The sequence below is a fragment of the Tyto alba genome, unplaced genomic scaffold (assembly GCF_018691265.1).
Source record: "Tyto alba isolate M040663 unplaced genomic scaffold, T.alba_DEE_v4.0 Super-Scaffold_21, whole genome shotgun sequence".
NCBI classification, from domain to species: domain Eukaryota; kingdom Metazoa; phylum Chordata; class Aves; order Strigiformes; family Tytonidae; genus Tyto; species Tyto alba.
Window position 1 is genome coordinate 16917191 of NW_024881295.1, and position 21381 is coordinate 16938571.

The 21381-nt window shown below is 37.2% G+C and overlaps 1 protein-coding gene across 13 annotated transcripts in view; it reads right to left on the reverse strand.

The window, feature by feature from the left end:
• Nucleotides 1-21381, reverse strand: part of ERC1 (ELKS/RAB6-interacting/CAST family member 1) — a 300191-nt gene that overhangs the window by 25398 nt on the left and 253412 nt on the right. For 9 of the 13 annotated variants that reach the window (XM_042795217.1, XM_042795216.1, XM_042795215.1 and 6 more), the window contains one exon: nucleotides 9571-9672. In XM_042795217.1, coding sequence (XP_042651151.1) covers nucleotides 9571-9672 — 102 coding nt within the window. Of the gene's footprint in view, nucleotides 1-7899; nucleotides 7967-9570; nucleotides 9673-21381 lie in introns of all 13 variants that reach the window. The other 4 variants (XM_042795223.1, XM_042795221.1, XM_042795222.1 and 1 more) reach the window with 1 other exon arrangement.

Here is a 21381-nt window from a genome sequence, read left to right on the forward strand (position 1 = left end):
ACATTCCTTGCTGTACTGTATTTTGTCTATTGCTTCTTCTTATTACAAGGGATAAAAGGAAACGGTGGCTAATTTTGTCTGAAAGCAGAACGTTGCAGCACATGCACTGAGAGAGTGTGTCCATGGGAATGCTTATGTATTGGGGACTGCATTCTTCTGTCTCCCTGCTGTCTATTCCATTGCTAATGGAAACCAGAAGGTATTTCTTAAGTAGTCTACCAGAGAACACAGTCAGTGCTTTTCCTGTTCAGATGAACTATAACCTCCCTGTCCGCAGGTGACAGGAATCTTCGTCTCGTCCTTCTCTAACACTGGGCCGTCATTCTGCTGTTCCAGCTCTCTACCTGCTACATGACACTTTCAAAGCAAAGCCACATGAAGCCACCAAATGCCTGGTTTATCTGTCTTTAGGAATTCTTTTTAGAGTTGTTTGCTCTATATTTAAATGCAAAACCCCATTAATAAATACACTATATGTACAGAGATATAGTAATTTTTATCTGTATGTTGCATTAAGCAATCAGATGTAGTTACACTGCCCATGGTGAGCTTACCATGAGTTGGAACTGTAAATGCTGACATCTCCATCAGTAATTATTAACTTTACCAGCCAGGAAAATACAGCGTCTAGATTGGCTACATGCCCTTATCAGTTTTTATTTTAGTCATATTTCTCTTGAGCTTATTTTCATAGTTAATATGTTGGAAAGCAGGTTTGGGCTTGATTCTTTCCCTACTCTAACATCGTTCAGCTCCCCCCTCCCTCAGTTTCTTTCCTGCTGACATCTAAAGGTACTGGCAGCGACACCCCCAGCCTGGCTACAGCTATTCCTCTTCTGTCCTAATCCTGCATGTGAGCGCCAGGGCTCAGCTCCCCTCTCCTTTATGTCACCAACAGCATATTCATAGTTTGCAGAAGCTTCTGGCCTTTCATGATTGCATTCTGGGGTATAGATGAGTGCTATGAGAAATCTAAATGGCAGAGTAATTGGGAGATAGTACAGACTATCACACAAGCTGTAAGCAACAACTCTCCTGAAGGTGGTCAGAAACAAAAATGTTTGAGTACAGAATTCCTACTTGCTACAAAGACCAAGTCACTAGTAGAAGATCATATTCAGCTGCAAATCAGAAAAGAAAATAAGACACAGACCTGGAATAATCTCATTTGGTAGAAATGAATGATGGCCTTTTTGCAATTGTTTTGCCGAAAGGCACAAATCTCTACAAAAAGAAACCATCTGTTTTGAATGTTTCAGAATATAAGTATCTACTTGTGGTGTTCTTTGATCTGTAAGAATAATAGGAAGACAGTGATACAATCCAGTTACACCTCTGTTGTGAGTGCTTAATTCATCCCAGAGCTGCAGATTACAAAATTCCATCTGGAAATCTTAGCTTTATCATTCTGGGATCAGAAAGAAGACGAACAGTGTATCAAGATCAGTTCTTTTGTGCATGTAGATATAACATTCTTGGACAGAGAATATATTCCTCAAACATAAAATAGTTACTAAGATAGCAAAATACTACTTTTTTTTTTTAAAAAAAAAAAAAAAACAAGCTAGCAAAAGAACTGTTCCCAGAAACAGGGAAAAGACCAGGAGTAGAAGTTGACATAATTTTAAGGATATAATTCTTTAGGCTGGCCAATCCCAGTCAAACAGCACTTACCGGGTAAAAGATTACATGCCAATATGGGTATAGAATAAGAGAGAATATATAAAGGTGCAGTTTCCAAATTGGAATGGTAGAAGATTAATCATAAAACAAAATATTAAGCATTATTTAAGTTGTTCAGTCCACCACAGAAGGATTGTTACTTACAATAAAGTGAGAAGGTCACTACCCTAATGGAGAAGGCTCTCCGTTATTCAAAGTTACTACAGCCAAATGAGAAAAGGTTATTCTGTGAAAAAAGGCAGTTTGAAAAGGCTTGAAAAGAACAGGTAACTGTATGATAGCTAAACCAGGATTTTGAATTGTGCTTCCTCAGGGCAGTAACTGTCAGTCCATGAACTCTTTGTGTCTCCTTGCCTGAACTTGACGGCACAGGAGTCTTTCAGTTTCACAATTAATGATGACACCCACATAAGCAGGGCTCCAGAAAAGGAGGGATGGAAAGCAGGTCCAGTGATTAACTGGGACAACTGTATTCAAAGTGTTGCCCTTGTAACGATTAATTAGTCACATTACCTTATTTGAGTGCTTAATACTAGGGTTCCTACCAAAGGGTTGTCCATCTGGAAAGTGGGAGTGAGCCCTGGCTGTCACCAGTGTGACAAAACAGATCTGGCATCTTATGTCTCAGTCAGGCCAAGTGATAATGTTTAAGTAAAGTAAGATTATTTCATGTAACTCCCTTAAAATTTTGCCCAGGGTATGTCTCTAAGGCAAGCACAAGACACATTCTTTCACAGTGTTTTTACACATATGAATGAAGAACTGTAATGGACATATTGTAACAGATTATTATATACTACATAATTAGTTTGCAGATTTTTAGAGAGGGGAAGAAATGACCGTTCAAAGGACAAAAAATGACAATGAAGAAGATGAGGCAGTGGTCTAAAGAGCTTTGTTCAGCATGCTGGAATGGCACCTCCTTGAAGTGTTTAACACATGGGTTATTTTTCCTTTTTTGGGAAGGAATAGGATCTTGGAAGGAAAAATAAGAAGTATTAATAAATTGAGTCAAGTACAAATCTAACATAAATTTGGGAACAAATTCAAAATGAGGTATTAGAATCACCATCATATCACTGTAACGACACTATTTTAGAATATTGTGTAATAATATTACCTAGCACCTACATAGCAATTTTCCCAAGCAGAACTTCCACTTTCCAAAAACTTCAGCTCATTTTACAATTAGAGAATTTGAGACAGGGAGAAAGAGAACAAGTGAGCGGTTGGAGACGATGCCAGGAAAGAATTTATCTTCTGAATCGTGGTCTAGTACTGTGTCCAGTAAATTACATTGTAACACGAGTCAGGCACAAAAGCTTGGTGCTTTTGACCATTCTGCATGATCTAACAGTTAAAAAGACCATATTGAAAATAAATTTATTTAAAAGGCTTATGAGGTCACAGAGCAATAAGTGACAATACTGAGAACCTAAAAGAAGTGTGACAGGAGGACAAGCAGCTCTCTACATGCTGCAAGCATAAAATGTGTCTCGTGGAGAGAAAGATCAAATTTATGCAGTGAATAAATGCCTGTGTAATCATTTGAAAATGGAACTCACCATGAATAAGATATTTACTTTGCTAAAAGAACTCAGTGTATTAACCCAAGCACCAAATAATGTAGGGAAAAAAGAAATCAATATTCTTTTCAAATTTCCCAAAGCATAGACACTTTTAGTTCTGTAGTGATCTCAATGAGAAGTTCATGGGGTTTGACAGCTGTGGCAAAGTTTAAATTGAGTCCTGAGATGTCCTGCCCTCAATGCCATTATTTCTATCCCTCTTATTCTATCAACACAGTAGTCACAGTCCTTCAGACTGTTGCCTGTCACCTTCTGCCACTTCCCTCTAAATCTGAATAGTTACATATGCTGGCTGACCAGGTGTCCATTCGTTGTGCATCTCCTTTTGCCTGTAAAATGGAATAATAAATACCCCCTCCACAACAAAAAGCAAATTATGAATGCTCACCCTGGGCATTCCTAGGGGTGAGACAAAATTGCTCTGCAGCTACAAGTTAGAAACAAATGGCTTACAACCTTGAGCATTCAGCTGTTTTTTGTATATGTCTACTAGTATCAACTCCTCTGTGAGATTTAACCGCTTCTATTATTCTTACTGTAATCCTGTTTAATACCTTTGTCCTAATAAATGCAATACAGAAATGCCATTCAAGCTCCATTAGCTTTTAATAATCACAAATGGCTATTTAGAATGAGACTTTTTTTGGAAACAATATGTTCATTAAAGATGTCCTTTAGAATATTATAAGCTCTTGATTAAAAATTATAGTTAAGAAATTCAAACTGAATTGATTAAACATTCTTCGTACTGATGACTTTCCCTCTATATCAGTTCTTAGGTTTAGATGACTCTTGTCTACAGAAAAACTCCTGGCAAAGTCAAATTACAACATAAAAAATGTAGCCTTTGGTACACAATGCATACTTGTAATCTGCTCCTGTTGCAAATTATAATTTATACTGATTTTGACAAGGAGTCTATGAAACTTACTTGAATTGACTGTTTTTCAGTTCTTAAAAATGATTCAAATATTCTCCTATTATGACTTACCCCTTTTTTCCACCACAGACATCACCTCTGAAATCTTGAGAGATGTGTTAAATTATGTCAGTGTCTTCAGCAGTCAACTCACAATACTTACTGCTTCTGTATTAAAATTTGTCAGACTCAAGTATTACAGGAAAATGTCAAAAACAAGAGGCTTTTTGTCTTGAAGTATTTTTTACAGTAATATGAACTTGCCAATATTTTCATCATCTTGAAAGATCCCCATTTTTATGCACTCCAGCTCAATGCTAGTTCTTTGACCATTCCACTGTTACTCTAATAAGCATAAAATTAATTTTCAGATTTTGATCCTGGAATTCAAGCACAGCAAAACGAAATGTTTTGCTCCTTAGCAGGCATATACATGACTTCAGGATTTGTTGGCAACCATAAATAGAAAATGCTTCCACAGAGTGAATTCAAAAAGCTTGTATAGTGACAGCATCTACTAGGCTCCAACTCCTGCTGCAAGCCAGAGCCACGGAAGATGGGAAGAAAAATGCTCTACAACAGCATGCATACTTAAAAACACACATACAGTATGTATAAATTACATACCAGGATAAATCTCTCCGTTCTCAGAGTTTCAATTTTGCTCTTCATCTGTTCTTGCCCTTACGACTTTTATTCTGTCCTTGCTTTTGCCTGTGTCCTTTAATTTGACTGTCTTTCACTCCTCCATTTGTTGTGCTCCTATGCCCACTACACCCATTCAACAAAAGCGGTCCTCCGCATTTCTGATGGGCAGAGGTGACACTAGCAGATTTCTGAACGGCACCCACACTTTCTCACGTGGTAGGTTGAGTGGCGGTGCTTGACAGGAAAGCGAGATGAATTGAGCAACTTGGGAAGTTTATGTATGGAAGCTTTATTTCTTCTTTCCCCCATATAGTACATATATGGTACATATTTACAAGATACACATGCATATCCTTTCGTATGTATTAGATATCATAAAGTGTAAATTTGTATTGGTTTTGATAAAAGTGAACAATACCTAATTAAGCCATTGGTCAGACCATTTTAGCATTTGAGAAAGACAAAGGGGCATCCTCATGAGAAAGCACATTGGAACATGCTTAGAGAGAGAGGAGGATAGAGCTCCATCTGGGGAATAAAAGGAGTCATAAGAAATTCAGACAGCAAGGAAATGAGCCTAGAGAAAAAGTCTAGGACAGACTATTTCAGGATGAAAGATGATATTTACATTGAACTATAAACTGAAATTTAAACTACCATTCTCTGAAACTACAGGAAGGGTGCATATGTTTAGAAACAGTACTCTATTTCAGGGGAGCTATATTTGATAATGCTGTCATGTACAGAACTGGCATAATTAAATATTAAATTCAGTCGATTCCAGAATGGTGGAAGGGAAAAGCCTTAAACCACAAATACAAAAATAAAATAATGTAGTTTGCTATTGTACGTGTTTTGATGGTCCCCATTTTATCTTCAGAACTGACCAGAGGTGATTAAATCCTCAAATCTAAAGCAACTTTAAAATACAAAGTTATCACTGAGTCCTATGCTATTAGTCATTTTTTTAATCATTGTAATACGTACATTTAATTTAACATATGCGGGTTAGGGACTCTGTGACTTACATCTTTGCTTTTCCAAAGAGAATAAGGACTTTTTTTTCTGAAAGTGCATGGAATATCATGGTAAAAACATACTTTTTTGGGAATAACTGGCTTGGGAGGCATCAATCACCTTTACACTTTCCCTGTTGATGTATGCAAGACAATCTTGAGGCTGACACGTTTCTCAGATGAGCTGCATGTAAGGCAAGGATGCTGGCTGCCTCATTATTTTGGCTAGGATATTCTGTAACATGTTTTCATGAGGAAAATGACTCAAGTACAAAGTGGAGAGATGCTGTATTTAATGTGAACCACCCGTCAATTCAGTTAACTAAGAGAAACCATACTCTTAGCACAGTTGCATTCATATATGTATCAGTAGATGGGTGTAGAAAAGAGAAAGATCTATCAGTGATTTCTACACAACCTCCATGTTTGCTCTAGAGTGAAAACCAGAATTAATCCTACCTTTATAGCGAGCGTTTTCTTCCTTTTCATCACTTACTTACCTGATCTTTCCTGTTTAATTGCTGTGCTTCAGCAGATCTTTACAAACATTATCTCTAAAACTTTTAACATTATATACTAGCACACAACTGTTGCAAAAGTGGTGATTCAAAAAGAATGTGAAATCAACAGCAAGTGTAAATTAATGAAGCATGTTATCAATTTTTCCACTAAAGAGATTTTCTCAGTTCAAACCCCAAGGCATGAAATTCAAGTTTGACACTGCCACAGTTGGATTAAAGTTTTCAGATAGTTGACTTGAAAAGAGGGATCTGATCTATACAGACATGTAAGTCTGCAGTTAACTGAGCAAGTGCAAAGAGATGAGAGAGTATCTTATTCTTTCAAAAATGTTTTACAACTCTAATATAAAGTATTAATTTTCAGAAATGCAAGGGTCCAAAATTTCCACAGAAATTCTCAGAAGAGTTTTATTTCAAATAATTGATATGGAAAAATCAAATTCTGAGAAAAACTGTGAAGAAACTAATGTGATTTTTTTTTTCTTGAAAGGGCAAGTAAAGAAAGAAAAATTTTCATACAGATTTTTAAAATACTGTCATCGCATCTCAATTCTTTAAAATATTTTAAGTACTTCAAATAAATTTATTCTGCCTTAAAACTGATACTACAAGGCATAAATGAATCCTATGTACTGTAGCCTAATAATTTATATTTGACTTCTGTAGCTCTGTATCAAGGCTTCTGGTCAGTAGAGGATGTTTTCTTTTTTGCTAGAGAATACACACGAGAAGGGCTCTGTTCTGTGTGCTGCCTTCTCTTCTGGAAATGGGGGCTGTTGTGGAGATAATTTGATGGCAGAAAAAAGAAAATTGTGGATGCAGACACAGAGAAACAAAATGTACTTTAAATGACAAATAGCTACCAATTTCTCCCTCATTGTTTTGAGAGAATGAGAGGGATGAGAGGGATGAAAGGGACAGGGGAAGGTTAAGGGGATATTCCTGTTTGCCTTCAAATTTATAGAAAATTTATATTCCTAGTCCACATTAAGAATCATCTATTCTGAGCTGATAAATATCTGTGACTAGTTAGGTCGGCATGCATGGCAGCAATCTCAGCAGCAGATCTCAACATGCTTAAAACCTTCAGGAGGAACATTATCTTCAGGAGGAACATTATCTCTGAGAAAATTCTTTACTAACCAGCATTGAAAAAGCATACATAGATTTGGCTACAGTGCAAACTGCTTTGAAAAAGAATCCGACTGAAAACATTTCCTCCATGAAGTCAATGATAAATGATATGAGAGACATTTCCTGTTCTCTCGTATGCATTAAGAGTTTGCTTTGCATAGAAACTCAATTACATGCCCTGGAAAGTTCTCCCCACAACATCATGGAACAATGACATGATGATTAGAAGAAAATCACAAAGTACACATAAACACACAAGAAACACTCTCATGCAGAAACTGCGCAAGCAAAGGGGAAGGAGCACAACCAGGTTTCACAAAGCACACGGAAGCGAGATGTGAGAGTCACTGTTGGAAACTTTTCTATTGGCAAGAAAAATTGATTCTCACCGTTCTGAACAAAATGGCTGAACTAAGAGCATCTGACTGGTTATGCCCAAATACCCTCCTCCTCATCCTAGTGGTGCACAGGCGGCAATGGGAGAAAAGCCCCAGAGCAGCATGGGAATGAAATAAACAGTTGGTTAGTATTTAAAACACATATGTAAGTACAAATAGTAGTATAAAGTGTTCAATTCCTTATGCAATATTCTGAGCCACCTTGAGGTACAGCTTTCTTTGCTCTCTTGTAGGCTTTGTCAGCTTTTAAAATGCCTCTATGCAAAGGGAAAGTGCAGTCAGATCCTCCTTCCACCCCCTCCTCCCTATCACTCTCCCCTGTGAGGTCTTTGCAAGAATCTCCTTAAATGTTTAAATTTTATCTTTTCTTTATATTTTAACTTTTCATTTCATCCGTGAATGCTATGCTGCATTCGTTTGCAAGCATGTACTACAGTTACATTCTGGAAATGGCTTCATTTCTCTATAGACTTGCAGTGTAGAAACAACAGATATTCTAACATGCCCTCCAAATTAAGATTAGAAAAGCCATTTAATTTGCAACTGCACTCTCCTGAAGAAGGCAAGATTAACATTTTCCCAAAACATTGCAGAAAATTCAAGCTAGTTAATTTACAGTTCTTTATCATCTGGCGGAGGGTATTGAAACAAGATGCAAAAGGAAGTTGCTTTGAAAATGAGAATTTTTCTGTTCATTCCTTTGTATGTACCCTTTTTTTTCTTCTGATGAAGACATTAAAAGACATTTTAAAAGAGCTGTTTTTGTAAGGTGAACACGTAATTGGTTTTTGCCATTTTCCTCTTGTACCTTACTCATAATTTCTCCATATCACTAGGTTGGTGCTTAAAGGTCTGGAGTGAGCTGCCTTCCTTCAGATCTCAACAATTTCTAGATGAGCCAAAGGCAAAGAGGAGTGCCAAACATTCTTTCACTTTTTCAAGGAAGTGATTAATGATCACTAGTATTTTAATTAAGCTGGAATAGATGAGATTACAACATGGGATATGCAATTATGTTGGCATTTTCTGTGCTACCCAAGGGATAGGTAATCTCTCTGATAGTTATCAAGCACAGGGCTGTGCTTTGTAAATGACACAGGAGGCTCCTCACTGCCTTGGAGATGGTAAATTGATTTTCCTTCAGTTCACGGCCCATTGAGTTTGTGAGGGAGCGGTCTGTACTCATTTGGCACAGAGGCTGGGATTTCCTCATGGGAAATGAAGGGAACTGCTCATATGCAATCCATAGATCAGAAAGCTGATCCTGGGGCATGATTTCCTGCTACTGAAGACAAGGAACAGTCCTGGACACTCCACATACTCAAGCAGCAAACCTTAGTAACTAAAATCTATCTGAATATGCCAGACAGGACTCCGGTTTTGCATTTTAAGAGAGCAATGTTTCTTTCTTCCCTTTCATTGTCTGCCTTCTCTTTTCCACCCACTTAATAACAGCTTGGTACTGGGAACTGTTTGTCACATTTCAGGAGTTTTCAAGGAAGCCGACACAACAGCAACATCCATTTCTGGTTTATAACTGCACTCTGGAATGCTATTTTTGTTCCAAGGTAATGCAAGTATGTCAGGGAAAATTACATATGATTCAAAATAATCATCCCCCATAGTAAAAATTACGTTAAAAGAGAAAAAGAGACACATTACCTGGTCAGGGGAGGGCTTGTGGTTGGTTTGGTTGGAATGGGATGAGGATTTGAGGTGGTCATCCTCATAGTTGTCAGCCATCAGCTTCATACGGTTCTGAGTCTATTGAGAAGAAAAAAAAAAAAATAATCACCTCAGCCTACCTTCTAATGTTCTCACAAGGACTAAAGAGAATAGGGTATTCATGCTATCCTGTATATTCAAAATTCATTCTGAAAAAAAAAAAAAAAAAGACACTCATAAACCATTAGTAAATATTACTGTAGAGAACTGGTAAAAACTGGGACACACATTCCAACCTCTTCACTTTGAAGCTAAACCAGCTTTGCAATTAACTGGCTTATCTGACTTGTACCTACTAAAACCTGTGCTGTACATGTGTGTACAAAGAAATTAATTTCTTCTTATAGACTCTTGGGATTAAGGTTCAAACACCAATTTGGAGAACAATTCACTGAAAACATGTTAGATGTTCCTAAGTCAGTTTAAAAAAAAAACCAAAAGAAATCAGTCTTTTTAAAAAAAGAGTAGACAAGATGAAAATAGGTTATTACTTAAGAAGTCCATCCAGTTTCAACATGCAAATCAGTTTTCAATTGATATATCAAAGAGTAGGAAAATTCTGAGACTAGTCAGGAAAACGTGACTTATAGAAAAGCCTTCATGTGAGGAAATGAGTAAGTTAATAAATAACTCTTTTGGAAGAAAAGGTGACATAAAAAAAGATTTATAAAATTAAAAACTGAATACAGTCACGCAAAGAATTAACAAAATATGAAACAATTTTCTCAGATTTTCTACAACTTCTCAGAAAATGTCAAGTTCCAGAGGATACATAATTTTTAAAAACACAAAATATAAAACAAATTGCACAAGAATAAATGGAATACCTTACCTTTACCATTTTAGATAAGCAATTGCAATGAACATTAAACTATACTACATGACTGTGTTTGCAAAGGACAGCGTTAGTGAGATGAAATCCTGAAATGAGATCCCCAGGCACCTACAAACACACACACACAGAGACAAGGAAAGAAATCCACCTGGACAAAACGTCCCACCTCCCCAGAAGGGCTTAACAAAGACCATTCCGGCAGCAACAAAGCTCTGGGTGTAGCTTAGAGGGGACAGTAAAAGAGCCGGGTCTAGGGTCTCGCAAAGGGAACTGCTGTCCCTGACTCAGCTGCTTGACTTCAAGTTATCTGGGTGCCACTGTCACTGGGCACTCACACCTGCATCAAACTCAAAGTGGAGTGATGGCATTTCTCCTCCCAGCTTGTAAGGCAGACAACGGTGATTTTGAGCTTTGTTAAATTCTTGTATTCCAAAACCATAAAAAGGCTAGCCAGACCTATGACAGATATGATACACAGTAAATTATGTACAGCTAGACATATTAAATCATCAGAGATGCACTAAAATGAAATATCTTAAATAAAAGCTCAAAGCTCACTGTAAAAATGCCAGCTGTTGATTCAATCCTTTCGTAACTGCATGGTTTCTCACCGAAAACTCTAATTTTAATGAGCATCTCGAAGCTAGAGACTGCAGATTTTACTTGACTGTACTCAGATCATTATACACAAGGTCCAGGGTTTGAATCTGGATTTGATTTCATTTTGGAATAATTCAACAAAAGCTAATAGTAAATTGAGCTTAAGCAATAAGCAATTTAATCATGCAAAATCTTTATATTGTTTGCTCTGTTTTGTCAAACAAGTTTTGAATTTCAAGTCTGACTCATCATTCATAAATCACTACTTGAAACATGCTACATTAATACTTAAACAAACAGCTCATTGTAAAGGCGCATACTCCAGATTTATTATTTTATTATATTTAAGGTTGGCTCTTTAACAATTTCTTCTTTGCAATGAGAGCTATTGATTTTAAATTATTTCACATTTTTTTCGGAAATTTGTGGTTTTGATAATAAATAATAACTTCTTACATGACTCAGAGTGTGTGTGGAAAAAATCTATTAAAACCTAGAAGTTTAGCTGAAAGTTAGTACAGCACATTAACTTTTCTGAGAGAAAAAGTAGCTCTTCCCAGAGAGAGGCAGCCTGTTCTATGATATTGCACTAAAAAAACTATGTTAGTGCTAATACCGGAAGAGAAGAATATGAAGATCTAAACATTTAAGGCACAGTATCCCTCACAGAAAATTCTGAAGTGGAATTGAAGAGGTTGTGTACTTCCGTCACTTAAGTTCAAGTAGAATAACCTACTTTTAATACTTGTCAGGAGGTATGAAAAGAGGCTGAGAGAATTGGGCCTGAAAAAGAGGAGGCTTCTTTAATTACTCGATAGGAAGAGGGACAGAAGATGAAGCCACAGTTTTCCTGGAAGGGAAAGGACAAGAGATGAAAGATGTAAATCAGAACACAGAAAAATCTCATTAGAGGTCAGGAAAATTCACTTCATAACAAGGCTGATCAAACACTAGAATAGGCTGCCAAGAGGCTTCTGCATCTTCATCCTTGAAGATACTGAAAATCTGACTGGACAAGGCCTTAAGCAAGCTGCTCTAGTTAGAGATGCTCTCAGCATGTGGTTGGATGCAGAGGTCCACTCCAATCTAAAATACGCTGAAATTATTATTCAGGCTTTTCATCTTCAGGTAATTTTATAGCTATCAAGGCTGGTGTTTTCAAAAGAGGAGGGATCTAAGTTCCAAAATTCCTCCTAGTTGCTAAATATGATTTAGCTGCTAAATTCCATTACAGCCCTTTGAACATTTTAACCCTGAACAATCTCTGCAGCATCCCAATGACGACAATCATATGGGATCAGTTCACCTAGACAGCATTTTCTGTGTTCCCCTTTAATCCAACCTGATGTTCCACTGCTTCTGCTGTTAATCTAAGAACGCATGTTTGTGATACACAAGTCTTGGCAAGAAAACACCAAAATCAGTATTGTGATTTCACTACAGGAACTAATTTACACATATATCACTGGCATTAGGCAAAAGTCAAGAGAAGGAAGAAAAGCAGTTTATTTTCTGATGGATACCACAAAAAATTATTTTCCAACATTAGCATTCCAAGCAGTGTTGTAAATACATAATAAATGTAATGTAATGTAATATAATATAATATAATATAATATATATTTTCCTAAGTCTCTATGCTAAATATGGAAATAAGAAGCTTCTGGTTAGGACTGGAATACTAACTGATGAACTTCTAGCTGCAAATTTTTAAAATAACTGGAAATACATGAACAGTTTCTCTCCTACTGAAAAAAATATTCAAAAGGATGGAAATTTCTAGAGCATATGGCTGTTCCAATGACTTAAACCGTTTACTTTACTGTGGGGAACCACTCCAACATCCTGCAGTCCTGAACTGCTTTGTCATGGTGCTATTATACAATCTGCTCCCACCTTATGAGGTTATGGCTCAGATCCTAGGGCAAACATTTCTACATCACTATAAAAAGTATGAACAACAAAGTGGTTTAACCACTGTGTCCTGTGAGGAAATAAATGAGCAGTGCAGACAAATTGATTGTGTCAGGAGTGATTTTGTCCAAAATCTTCAGAGCTTGTAAGCAGAACTAGTGACGATAAGAACTGGACATCAGATCCAAATTTTGCTTAAAAAATACCATGAGCCATTACAGGTATGTTCCTTGTGCACGTGCAGATAAAATGCTAGAATGAAAAAATCAGGACAAAACTCCACAACTCAATAGGTTTCTTGATTTTTTTCTGGAAGGTTTCTTTTTTCTTTTTGGACAGACAGATTTCGTAAACTTATTCCTTGCCTTCCAATCACACACCTCCTGCAAAACCTCACACCTTGTCAAGGCCGTTAACAACGCTCTTTAGTCTCCCAATAATCACCATGCAAAAGAACAGTCCTCAACCCTCTAGACAAGTGTCAGTCCTCAAAATTACTAAAGAGCCATCACACACTCTCAAGCTCTTAACATTTAACTACAGACATTGTTTATAATATATTTTAGAGAACGTTTTTATTTGAAAGCTTGCATAGATTGTATGTTATAATACCTTTCTTAAGCATTACTGCAGGATAGCTTGTGTTCTGGTAACCATTACCATGGCAAATTTTTGAAACCAAATTTTATTCGTCAGAATCACACACTTCTGTATCTCTAGACAAGACTAATAAACAGCAAATACTAGCTCATAAACTGTGCATTCTCTGTATTAATCTAGTCTGCTTCATTCTCTCTTATTCAAAGAGTTCACATCAAAACTGTTTCTCCACCATGCAACACAGCAGAAATCATGACATCAATGACTACTTTCTCATTTTTTTTGTAAAATATTCGAGTAGGGTAATTTCTGGCTTTGCTAACCAGTCTAAACAAGCTTTATTAAACCTTTAATGTTGAGTTTTAAAAGCCTCACATTAGCTAAACAATATAATGATTGTACTTGTGACAAATGGATATGTGGTGGAGACAGCATGTCAGAGAATTAAAGGAGTCATCCCATTTCAATCTAAGTTGAGTATTTCACTGGAAGCACACACATGCAAATTCAACAGTGTAGAAACCTTTTCACCACTAACAACATAGAAATTTAATGGAGAAACTCAGGCAATTATTTTTTCTAAGTTGTGTGCCAAATTCAGTATTTCTGAAAATCATGTTCTTGCAAAGACTTTCAGATTGTCCTTTTCTATTTGCTGAAAACATGCAGTGAAGCCACACTCCCTGTAAATATCCAACCAGTTCCCTGCTGGAATCTGGCTGTCAGGAACACAGAGAATAATCCCTCCTTGCCTGTTATTAGAATGTGATGCCCTGCATAACTACCCTGAGTATATCTATACCCACCTTTAATATACCTCTACCTTGAGTGTATATCTACCTTGAGCACAGGATCTCTGAAAGACTGCTTCAAGTATTTTACTCTATGCCCCCTTTCCATTCATATTTAATGATCTGGGAGACATTGTTCAAATTTGAAAAGAGATGGTACATTCTGAGTTGTCATTTTTGTTTGTAAGGTTTAAAACACATATCATTAGTTAGGTTTGGCTTTCCTTTTGGCTGTGTTTAAGATTAGCAACTGAGATACCTCTATTAGCAGCAAACAAACACAATATTCAGCTGCATAGGTATGAAAACCATTCTGGTTACTATAGTTCTGTACATCCTGGAGCCTGTGTTTTCGTGAGACCAACAAAGAGCCTGTGCAACGTGAAGCTACTGGGGTTTGTCAAAGCCTCCAGGATTTAACACAGATTCTACCTGAGATACCGGCTTCTGCATCGACTGTTGTCAATGGTACAACAATGTTACATTATAAAGAGAAAGACTTTATCAGCCCACTTTATTTCTGTGTTCAATAATTTCATTTTTCTGTTCATCTCCCCACACGCGATAATTACATAGAGTTTACTCTGGATAATTCATATTCCAAAACCTTTGAACTAAACTAATGGAGGCAGATCATTTAGATATGGAGCTCTCTCTGAGGCTTGACATATGTATATATATGTGGATGGATTTAAAAATATAATTTTGAATTGAAATTTCCCCCGTACAGGAATGTGTCTCTTGGAGTTTTATTAGTTCCTTAGGAGATGAACAAATAACTAACTACAGGTTTGCCTGACGACAAAGTTTATTGAAATCTATTGCTCTGAATCCTGTATAGAGAAAACGAGAAACACAAAAGACAACACGAATCAGGTCTTGTGTCTGGGATTCCTTGTTGTGTTATACCACATGAACATTATAGTATGTGTTCTTTTAGCTCTTCTGTACTCTCTTTAGAGATACATCAAGCTGTGTTTAAGACTGACTGATCTGTGGGAATAGAACTGCCTTTCTCTTTATTTCTTTCACAAGAGCTAGAATCTGCCCAGTCCCAGATTTAAAAGGAAAATAATAATAATAAAAAAAAATTAAAATCCTTCCTTCTCTCATGGCCAGCTACTCAGAAGTAAACCAGGTATGTTAGTTCTTTGGCATCTGTCCCACTGCATGTAAGCAGAAAGCTCAGTAAGGTGTATTTTTCTGTATCTCAAAGATATCTGAGCAAGGGCTGGACTCTGAGAATGTTTACCACCCTATTGTAAACCTAATTTATACTGACTGGGTGGCCTATGCATCAAAAAAACCTTTCAGGCAAGATCAAAAGGACAAATGGTATCCTGTGACTACGGCCTTGAAGAATCCTGGATCCCTCACACTACACAAAACCAAAAAAATTATTTACTGAAATTGATCTGAAGACAGCAACAGCAAGCAAAATGAGCTGCTGTTTTAAATCTTGAGATAAGAGAACTGGTTATAGTCACCTTCCAGTAGTGAGCATGCAGAACCTCTACACTCCAGGTTTAAAGTAAGCAGGTAAGTAGTTTTTGTGTTATGAGCCTGCCCTGTGGTGCAGTTTGTGAGGGCAAATTTGATCTTGGTTCCATGCCATGGCAGAGAAGGGCCTTACTGCAGAATTTCCTGTCAGAGAATGTAAGATCAGTATCCTTTGCTGCCACATGCCCTGAAAGCAGAAGAGACTCATTTATTTAAATTAGCTTAACAGAGACTGGTTTTAGCTAAATCATGCTGCTACATCCACTCTCTATCTATTGCGCCGTCTTCGTTGCTTCTTTCATCAGTTAAGAACTGATTTCTTTTGCAGACAGCATGGCTTACCCTTGAAGAGCATACGAGTCCACTTTATTACCCATTTTACACTGGTTAATGAAGTCTGTGTGCTTTGGATTTGTATTCTACATCTTCTAAGCATGGCCTGCAACCCTATAATAATGCCTTTCTCCAGCCTGCCTCCCCCATGGTGTTTCCAGGCAAGAGTCAGCTGGGACCAGTGGGAAAGTATGTATATATTCTGAATGGCCAGCCATATGTGTATGCTACAGCCAAACAAAATATATCACAGCTCAATTCTTCTTGCCTTTCCCTGTGTGGGAGCACTACTTTGGGGTTTTTTTGCCTCTACCCAGCTGTGGATGTTAATTAAGTTCCTACAAGTTACACAATCTTTGAGACTTCTTTCCCTCTGTCAAATTTGGTTGAAAACAGTCAATACATTGAAAAGTTACTTGGTAGGAACTACAGCTCAGCTAAGCAGATGGACAGTACTGTCATTTAAACTTTTATTTGGAGGACTTTAGGATAAAAGCTGGTCCAAACTAGCATGCTTTGTTCAAGTTGTAAGAGTTTGGATGTAGTCTCTCTATATATCCTTGCATTAAATGTTGCACAGAAGTGGAGTTTTCTGATACCAGGCTCCATGCCTTCCTTTATGATTCTGGGAGGCCGAATTGCTACAAATTCTCGAGTGAACAGCAGTAAGCCTCTCATGTTTAGTACATGTGTCTGCCGACTCTTTAATGTATACAGTTTATTCAGTCTCTTTAACATACTTTTGATACATACCACCAAGGACAACTCACTTGAACAAGAAAATGAAACGCTACTTCTAAAATAACATGAAGTCAGTCTTTGTCATGGTCTGCATTACTCAAACTGTTGAAAACTCCTAATTGTACTTCTCCCCTTGCTCATTTCTCCCCCCTCATGGTGTGTCTGTGGGTCCAAGCTTAAAACTTCATCTTGTATTTTATCAATTGAGAGAAAAACAAAGACAAAAAAGCAGCAAGAAAAAACAAGCCAAAATGTACTTTGGAGCATAAACATTCCCCAAAAACTTCAGTAGGTTGGTGATACATGTGTTTTACAAAGCAAAATATAAAAGATCTCAGGTTATGATAAGGTTGGAAATGAATTCCAACACTATAAAGATCCTGTAATTACTTTAAAGTTGTGCAATTTAAGCACCAACATTAAGCACCAGAGATAAAGTTAGTCTTACAAAATCTATAAATATTGGAAGGCAAAACTCCTAAGTTGCCTATATCATATCCCAAAGAGCAGGCATGTATTTCTACAAAAATAGAAGCTTTGTTTTACATAGTTGACGGGACTTCTATTTTGTTATGACAATTTAATTGAAATTTCTCCTTCCCTTTTCACTTCAGCTTCACTCCACACCCTGCTCATCTTACTCTCGTCTACCTTACTCTGTCCCTCTTTCCTTTGTTATTCTATTTGGTTATCCTTTCCAAAATAAATCCACTTGCATATGCTCAACTTCACAAACCTGCCTGTATAACACAACTGCCTTAGTCACTCTGCATTTTTCTCTCAGTCTTTCTCCCAGTCTGAAATCAGAAAGTTTCTCAGTCCAGTGATACTTATGAAAACTGACTGGCAAAATCTTGTCTAGGAATTTATACACAAGATGCATCCTACTGTAAAATCTTAAAACCTAGCCATGATCCCCTGCTTTGACAAAATCATTAGTAGGCCACCTCCTCACATATATCTACATATACCTTTCCTAACTGATGCAATTTGGAAGTTTTCAAATCTTTGTCTACTGTGACTGTGTTTTTACAATAAATATAGTAATAGCATTCCTTTATCCAGGTATTTTTATTTTTGAAAGGTATATACCAGTGTTTTTACCATAGCTTCTTTAGCCTTAAATATTTTTATTGTTATATGACTCACCACTTGAATTGCATTTGCCTGCAGCTTCAAAGAGTTGTTAATAGCAACCCCCCTCTATACATGCTGTTCTTGGCAAAAAAGCATGGTTATGTACAGATACAAATTCCTAGATGCTAAAGTGATGTGAGCTGCTCAGTATCATCTCAACACAGACTGTCTGTAACTGCCCAGAACCCAGCTCTGGGTGTATACATGAATGTGTCTGTGTCTACATGATATAAACAGTGTTGATAGCAACTTTTTAAAAAAATAACACAACGAAACCTCAAGACTATTTATTCTTGTTCTGAAATTAATTTTAAAAGCTGTTGCGTATAAAAGAAAAAGAAACCCAATATTATTCTTTTTCTGCCTCACTTTCATCTTTGAATCTAGGCAAAATTCTCCATGGTAACTGCTGGAGGGAAGAGTTGAAAGGGCATTTCCTTTGACAACCAACAGAGCTTTGCTACCCCAAACTAAATTAAAGCTAAGAATTTTCTCTGTATGGTCAATTATTAGGGTTGACATCCACGTCGAAGAGCCCTGCCTCATAAGATCCATACAAACACACAGACATTACATTCCTGTCTGTCTGCACCATCTGTGCGTGTGGTCTGCAGACACAGGATTCCTGTCCATCCACACTGTCCCAGTGTTTGGTCCACAGAGGCAGGATTCCTGCCTGAGCACACAGCAGCACATGTGCAGTGCAGAGTTGGACAGATGATTCCTGTCCATTTGCCCTACTCTTGCATGCAGTACACAAGCAAGGAGGATCACAATAAACCAACACTTTTTTTTTTTTTCCATTTTCTTCCTGTAGAGGTTGATTTTTCCTATTAAGTCTGCATCAAAGCTTAGATAACAGTACCAGCTGGAAAGACTGAAGAAACATTCAGGTATTTGTGCCAAAACTATTCTTACCAAGGAAAGTTCTCTTCCTTTCTACAAAATTCATGGCACACAATGTGTACAGATGTGCCAGTTTTGTCAGGTGAATTTGTCTAAGGTGTCTGCATTTCAGACAGTGTTCGTGTCATTGCCTGCTCTACTCCTAATCTGCTGTCTTTTTATGATTTACATTATATTATGCCATTGCATGCGAGTAGAGGCCCACTCAAGCGGCACCATAAAGCACATTGTAAAGCTTAGGAAAAAGTCTTAGAAAATTCCCTCTCTGCTATAGAACCACCAAAAGAAAAAGGTTTGAGGAACAAGATGAAGAAAAAGCCAGTCATACCTCTGGTGTTTTTTCCTTAACAATCCTTTTACTGCAAAGTCTCTAAATTATGATAGGTGATGTCACATGTTAAAGAGCCCTGACAAAGAAGAGGAAGAAATAGAGATGAATGGATAGAAGGACAGGGGCAACCTCAACTTATTTATTTGCAACTAGAAGATCTAGGAGGAAGCAAGGAAACCTTCATATTTTTTAAGCCCTCTTTGTATCATAAAACAGATTGCTGGCTGACAATGGAGAAGGACTAGCTAGTTTTGGTAATCAGGAAAGGGGGGAAGAGAGGAGGAAGAGATCTACAAATAGAGATGAAAAGGACAGAGATGGACAATAAGGAACTAGTCTTAGTCTGTACTTCCTAATTTGTGGATTCTTCCCACCAAATCTGTGAATCCATCTTTTTCCAGTCCAGAAAAACATACTGATATCATGCCTGTTTCTCTGTGAAATATGGAAGAGACTTGAAAGGTGAACAAAATGAAGATCTGTGTGTATAAATAAATATATTTCCCCTTAAAAAAAAAAAAAAAAGAATAAAACCCACTAGAATGAGAAGGTATACTACTTATTACTTCCACAGAGCAAATGAACTCATGCAGTCTTCCAAGTTTTAAACAACTTATGTATATGTATATTCTTAAGGATCACTATATGCTTTTATTATTTTTTCAATACCATTAATGTCAGCAGTTGGCAGGAGTTTGGGTTGCTAGCTGTAACAAAGGAGGTGAAGCCAAGGTTATATCTACTAGTGTTTTGGAGATGGAAGGCATGCTGGCTTGGTATCAGAAATTATAGCTACGTTTCACGTTAATGTGAAAAAAGTGATAAGAGTAATTCCTTAAACTATTAAAAGGGTTAAGTGTGGTACAATGGTAAAATTAAATGTTTAAAAAACTTAAGTTTCACTCCCCCCCCAATAAAAATCCACTGTAAAAACAAGAGATATCTAGGTTGTTCAGATCCTAAAAAGAACTTGGCTGGTGTCAGCTGTGAGAGCTCCATTTATTTTTTTGTTTACTCAACTACAGGAAATATTTGTATTCACACTAAGACAGAGAGGAATTGGTGGTAAACAGAAAGAAAGAGAACAAACAACTAAGTTCTGTGACTGTAAAGTTGTGCTCAAACAAAGAGAACAAAACCCTTAATAAAATGGCTATCCCTTCACTAGGGCTGTATTCAAGATAAAAGACCATTACTTCCCCCAGGCATCGGTAGTGATGAGAGTTTAATATATATTTGGAGACTAAAGCTTTACAGAAGTTGAAAGTCTAGTATTCATGTATACTATTGAGAACCTAAAATTGTGCAATGTGTTATTGCAAAGGTAAATTTACCCATATTTGAAAATGAGGGTGCTTGACCAGCAAATTCACCTTATATCCACATGATAAATGTTTGATTATGCCAAGCAAAATCAGACAGCAATCTGATAACTGACTGACTTTGTCTTTATGCACAAATCTAGGACTAATCCCTATAATCATTTCTTGTTACTGAAAAGACTCAAACTTTTGGCACCACATTCAAGGCAAAGAAGGGCAGACAGCAACTGTTCCCTTATTTTGTGTTCAGTACAGGTCTGCTCAGACAGCAGAACACAACTGCCCTGGAGATGATCTGCCAAAATCACTACCTTGTATTTGACAGCATCATCTGCACACCCCCATCCAGGGGAGAGACTGGAAGCAGGATCGCCATCAGTATCAACTTTCTCATCTTGTATCTTTTGGAGTTGGCAGCAGTCACCAGACTCCTCACAGCTTCCCAAGTTGCAGCCAGCAGAAAAATCTTCACTGCCTCCCTACACACATTCACAAATGTCAAGTGGCAAAAACATTACCTCTAGGGAAAAACCACACACCTTTTCTTTGGCTGTGAATATTTTTTCATCTTAGAGAAAGGGTGTAGAAAACAGCATGTACTTATTAAGGAGTAAAATGCATAATTTATTCAGCACCAAAACATGAATAGTAATTTTTTTAAGACGTGGATTCTTGAGAACATAACAGCATGAATTTAACAGAACTGAGAGGAATCTGCAGCCATCAGCACCTGTCCAT